The sequence below is a fragment of the Lampris incognitus genome, chromosome 12 (genome assembly GCF_029633865.1).
Source record: "Lampris incognitus isolate fLamInc1 chromosome 12, fLamInc1.hap2, whole genome shotgun sequence".
NCBI lineage: Eukaryota > Metazoa > Chordata > Actinopteri > Lampriformes > Lampridae > Lampris > Lampris incognitus.
This window is the reverse complement of record NC_079222.1, coordinates 17,176,237-17,182,236: the sequence shown is the minus strand read 5'-3', so window position 1 is coordinate 17,182,236 and position 6,000 is coordinate 17,176,237. Positions and strand designations below refer to the sequence as shown.

Below are 6,000 nucleotides of genomic sequence, written 5' to 3'. Positions count from 1 at the left end.
GCTGAATGAACTAAAGGGTGGGTGAGAATGGGGTGGGAAACAAAAATAAGTGTATACCTCCTCCTACTCCTTTTCGAACAAATAAGCTGATGCATACGGAGATTTGTTCGCTGAGTTTGATGTGTGGATTTGTTGATCATTTCAAAATGGGCAACATGATCCAGAAAGGGCCGGTTCAGGTCTTTGTTCCAACCAAGCAGTTACACACCTGAGTCTACAAAGACCTACGCCCACACCAGTCTATTCTGGATCATGTTCCCCGTCCCTGCCTCAGATTATTGGCAATGGCTTATCTGTATGTTGTATCCTGTTTATTTACATGTTCGAAATAATTCATTCATTCATCCATCCATCCATCCATCCATCCATCCATCCATCCATCCATCCATCCATCCATCCATCCATCCATCCATCCATCCATTCATTCATTCATTCATTTTCGTTCGTTCGTTCATTCATTCATTCACATCTCTCTCTCGCTCTCTCTCGCTCTCCGCCTAAAAGCTGCTGATTGTTAATGTATTTCACGTGTGTCCGGATGAACTGATTGAACCTGTGATTTCACGTGAAGGTCCGCCCCTAGTGTCAATAGTTAAATGACAGTCGGGGAGGGGAAGCGGCACAGTAGGCAAGTTCTAAGCCGGGTGCTTCATCTTGCCAGGAAGGAGGCGAAGGAGTCCGCCTTTTCAGCTTTATTTCTTCAATTTTTTTGCAGCGTTCCCCGTCAGGCGTACCGGGGAGCTCGATGAGAGGGCTGCGTAACTGTCAACAGGATGTCCAGACATGAGGGTGAGTGAACGGCAGATATGTCCACAACGTTCCGGCAGCTACCTGGTTAGCTCAGATAACTCGGCCAGCTGGCTAACTGGACACTTCAGTCAAGAGGGCTGTTGTGTTATGTGTGTAAATTAGCTTTTCGTCGCCGTCATTGTTAACTCTTTACCCCCCTCCCCCCAACCATAACTTTATTGTTTCTGGTGTTGGTATTAATCGCGAAGCAATAACTCTGGTTATTTAAGGATTTTTTTTGTGCGTGAAGGACAGTTTTAGCCCGTGCCAGTTTAGCTTAGCCTAGCATCTAGCCGGGGAAGACAGCACTATTAACCTAGTTACCTTACTTCAGCTGGCTAGCAGGCTAACGTAATGGGACGTACATAGTTTAAACTAGCTTTGGTTAACAAGCTTGTGCCGGCGATCATAACCTTATTAAGTGCAACTTTGTTATGTGGTGCAAGGTGAAAAGGCACATTATCTTTTAACATTTTGTAGGGCCACATGTATGTGAGAGCCTGTTGGTACAACGCTGTTCACTCTCGTTTGGACGTAGTATGTATTTTTTTTAATGAATAAACTGTCATCAACACAGATACGTTGAATTTGAGGCCTGAAAACGGTCACGTCGAACCAGACACTTAGTATAGCGTTGGGGCTAAACGCAAAGTCAGTGGCCGGTGCTGACTTATTAATTTAGCATGCTAAACATGCAGTGGTCCGTAAAGGTCAGTCAACTCAATAGTCTCGCCTTATCATAAAACAGTGACGGGTCCACTCGTAGGGGAACACACATATAACCCTAGGAGTTGCTGTGATTTTCAATATGGCAAACATGAGCTTGACAGGGCTACAGCCGGTGAACCAACTTAAGACCAAAGGCAGTTCTCAACTTGCTAAATGTCACTTTTGATACAACAGAAAGCTAATTGCTGTAGTTTGATTTTTGATTAAATAAAGTTGGTTATTAGCCGGGGTCAGAGTAAATCACGACCGGAATATTGGTTAGGTTTATGCCAGTAGCATCATAACATTTAAGTAACGTTTGGATATAAACACACAGTGCATTTTCTTTGCAAGAACACACAAAAAACAATTGCAACTCACCAATATCACTGAATCAGTGGGAGTCCTGAGCTTGTTCTCCTGCAGCAAGATGATGCCATCGAGGGGTGATGGGAGACTGCGACACCCCAAGTGTGTTCCTTATGTCCAGTCTATTTTGCAATTTAGTTTTTGTTGCATTCATTGCAGAAAACCCCGCTTTGCGGAGACGTGATGTTGGAAATGGTAGCAACGTTTTCAGTGCTTTCGTGGCTATCTCAGGATATTCAGCCTTGACTTTGATACCAGAATGCCGGCAGAGATGTTATGTCAAATACACTTTTCAGCCCACCATCATTTGCAAGCTCAAGGAATTGATCTTCCCACACTGACATTGACAACTTGCTGTCGGGGACATTCACAAATGGGTCACGGATCCATTCCTTTACGCTTCTTGGGTCATCCACGCTTGGGAAGTAACGCTCAAATTCTGTCGACAGCGAAACTAGGTGATTGCGCACCAGCTGGGAGAATGACGGTGCAGCCTCAGTCTCCCCCAGAATACCAGCTAATGTTTGGAACATATCGAATATGCCCCTGTCCCCCTCCCCCCTGAACAGGCAGAGCAGAGGAGGCGCTAGTGCAGCGACCAGGACACATACCCACATCTGGTTTCCCATGGCCAATTGTGTCTTTAGGGACACCCGACCAAGCCGGAGGTAACACGGTGATTCGAACCAGCGATCCCCATGTTGGTAGGCAACGGAATAGACTGTCACGCCACCCGGACGCCTCATTTTCAGCCTGACTTCAGTGTGTAAGAGAAGGCGTTTCTGCACTGCGTCCATTTTCTCTCAAAGCTGCTCAAACAGCCGTGAGTTAAGGGCATGTGCTTTGATGTGATTGACAACTTTGATGATGTCACTCAATACACTGTTAATCAGGTGACATTTTTCAGCTGGCCAGCATTTCTCTGTGAATGACAGTGTGTAGACTGCCATTCAACAGAAACCTCTGACTCGAGTAGTGAAACCAGACAACCATCCAGTCATAGCTGCGGCCCCGCCTGTGCATATTCCAGTACAAAATGACCAGTCCAGTTTGTCTGACATGTAGTCAGTCAAAGACTTGAATAGTTCTGCCCCGGTTGTGTTAGTTGGCAGCGACGGTGCACACAACATATCCTCAAACACATGGTCTTGAAATATATATCACACATAAACCGGCAGTATTGTTGTCGACATCGGTAGACTTGTCGGCCAGGGTAACATACCATGGTGACTCATTGAGCCATTCCAATAACTGCTTTTATGTCCTCGGCTATTTCAACAATTCTCCTTGAAACTGTGGTAGCTGAAAGAGGAACCTGTGCCATTTTGTTAGCTGCAGCGTCTCTCAACAGTTCACAGCACATGTCCTTGGCAGCAGGCCGAATCAATTCTTCGCCACTTGTAAAAGGCTTCTTAGCCTCAGCAATACGGCTAGCAACTAAGTACGGCGCTCTCAGAGCAGCAGCATTTGTAGAGGTGGTGACTATCAGCTCATGCTTCTGTCCTGCTCGCTCACGTTTTTTCGCTCAAGGAACTCAACACGTTTGTCTTTAAGTGCAGGGTGCTTTGACTGAAAGTCCCGAAGCCGTTTTGAGGGCTTCATTGCCTGGTTAAACAGCTTGTCTGCACATATCACACACAGGGGGCTTGTAGCATGTGAGTCATTAGTTGCAATAAAGTCGTATTTTAGTTAAGACTCGTCGAATCTCTTTTTTTTTGACAGTCTCGTTCTCTGCTGTACCTGCGTTATCGTCAGTAGACTTTTTACTTCCCCTGCCTCTTCTGAAGAAAATCAAATGACGTTTGATTTTGACTCATGGTAAACAAGTGAGTGATGACCTCGCACATGTTGCATTACTCAGGTTCAGTCAGTATCCTCATCCTGTTGTGTGCATGATAGGAAATGGTGAGGAAAGGTGCAGCACACAGATTGTACCAAGTTCAATGTAATTACTGCACAAATAGCCTATAATGTTATATGTTTATTATTCAGGTTTGTTTTTTTTTGCCAAATCACATCGTTGCCTCGCCGCCTGGTAGCAAACACTCTGCGGCCCGGTGCCGGTCTGTGGCACACTCTTCTGTATGTCAAAAAATTACTTCCTAATTTGCTAATAGGCTGCAGTGCATTGAGTATTAGAAATGTGAAAAACAACGCTACATCATGCGGCTGTATTTAGCATTGTTTTTAGCAATTTCTTATACTCTACTACTACTTTCAGCTGCTCCCGTTAGGGGTCGCCACAGTGGGTCATCCGTTTCCATCTCTTCCTGTCCTCTGTATCTTCCTCTGTCACGCCAGCCATACCTGCATGTCCTCCCTCACCACATCTATAAACCTCCTCTTTGGCCTTGCTCTTTTCCTCTTGCCTGGCAGCTTCATCTTTAGCATCCTTCTCCCAATATACCCAGCATCTTTCCTCTGCACATGTCCAAACCATCTCAATCTTGCCTCTATTGCTTTGTCTCCAAACCATCCAACCTGAGCTGTCCCTCTAATATACTCGTTCCCAATCCTGCCCTCCTTCGTCACTCCCAACGGAAATCTTAACATCTTCAGCTCTGCAACCTCCAGCTCCGCCTCCTGTCTTTTCGTCAGTGCCACTGTCTCTAAACCATATAACATAGCAGGTCTCACAGCCATCTTGTAAACCTTCCCTTTAAGTCTTGCTGGTACCCTTCAGTCACAAGTCACTCCTGACACTCTTCTCCACCCACTCCACCCTTCTTGCACTCTCCTCTTCACCTCTCTTCCACACTCCCCATTACTTTGAACAGTTGACTCCAAGTATTTAAACTCATACGCCTTCATCACCTCTACTCCTTGCATCCTTACCATTCCACTGTCCTCCATCTCGCGTTCATGCATATGTATTCCGTCTTGCTCCTACTTACTTTCATTCCTCTTCTCTCCAGTGTATACCTCCACCTCTCCAGGCTCTCCTCAACCTGCACCCTACTCTCACTACAGATCACAACGTCATCCGCGAACATCATAGTCCATAGAGACTCCTGCCTGATCTTGTACGTCAACCTGTCCATCACCATTGCAAACAAGAAAGGGCTCAGAGCCGATCCTTGATGTAATCCCACCTCCACCTTGAATCCATCTGTCGTTCCAACCACACACCTCACCACTGTCACACTTCCCTCATACATATCCTGCACCACTCCTACATACTTCTCTGCAACTCCCGACTTCCTCATACAATACCACACCTCCTCTCTTGGCACCCTGTCATATGCTTACTCTAAATACACAAAGACACAATGTAATGTCCTTGTGGCCTTCTCTATACTTCTCCATCAACATTCTCAAAGCAAACATCATATCTGTAGTGCAATTTTGTGGCATGAAACCATACTGCTGCTTGCTGATTATCACCTCTCCTCTTAACCTAGCTTCTATTATTTTTTCCCATATCTCCATGCTGTGGCTAATCAACTTTATACCTCTGTAGTTGCTACAGTTCTGCATATCACCCTTATTCTTGGAAATTGGTACCAGTATGCTTCTTCTCCACTCCTCAGGCATCCTCTCACTTTCCAAAATGGTGTTAAAGAGATACTTGAATCAAAATCCGACTTTTCTTGTTGTTAATCGATATAAGCAGTGTGGATGTGATCAATGAGACAAATGGTAGCCCTAAATTCACATTTATGTCCAGACGAGAGATATCGGCGGTCAAGTAACTGATATCCGGTTGGCGAAAATGTGGTAACTTGCCGTATCACGAATTACCATGAGCAAAGAGGGCGTGTCCGTAGCGGGATGCTATAAGAGCAGAGACGCACCCTTTTGGCTTGAAGGAATATTGCTGTATTGGCTGAGCAACATATTCGTGAGGCGAGTAGTCAACTTCCACTGAGAAAGAGAAATCGTCTTCCACATCCTAAACCTCAAAGCTGCTGTCGATGGTCTCGTTGCTTGCCTTTTTTTCTTTTCTTTTTTTTTTTGTAAAGTGACGACAGAGCAGGAAGGGGGCTGTCACCAGTGAATTTCTCGTTTTTCTACAGTAAGCAGTTTAGCCCCAGTGTTTAGCTCACCCAGCCACACCCACATGACCGTCCTGAATTTCAGTAGCCAATAGCTATGAAATCATAAAACCACACCTACCTTTCGATTGTAATTCAA

The 6,000-nt window shown here is 45.4% G+C and overlaps 1 protein-coding gene across 1 annotated transcript in view; it reads left to right on the top strand.

Moving 5' to 3' along the window:
• Nucleotides 1-624: 624 nt before the first annotated feature.
• The window catches only part of LOC130121938 (E3 ubiquitin-protein ligase KCMF1-like), a 31,039-nt gene continuing 25,663 nt past the window's right edge, over nt 625-6,000 (top strand). The window contains exon 1 of the mRNA XM_056290922.1: nt 625-789. Coding sequence (XP_056146897.1) covers nt 774-789 — 16 coding nt within the window. The 5' untranslated portion in view covers nt 625-773. The remainder of the gene's footprint in view (nt 790-6,000) is intronic.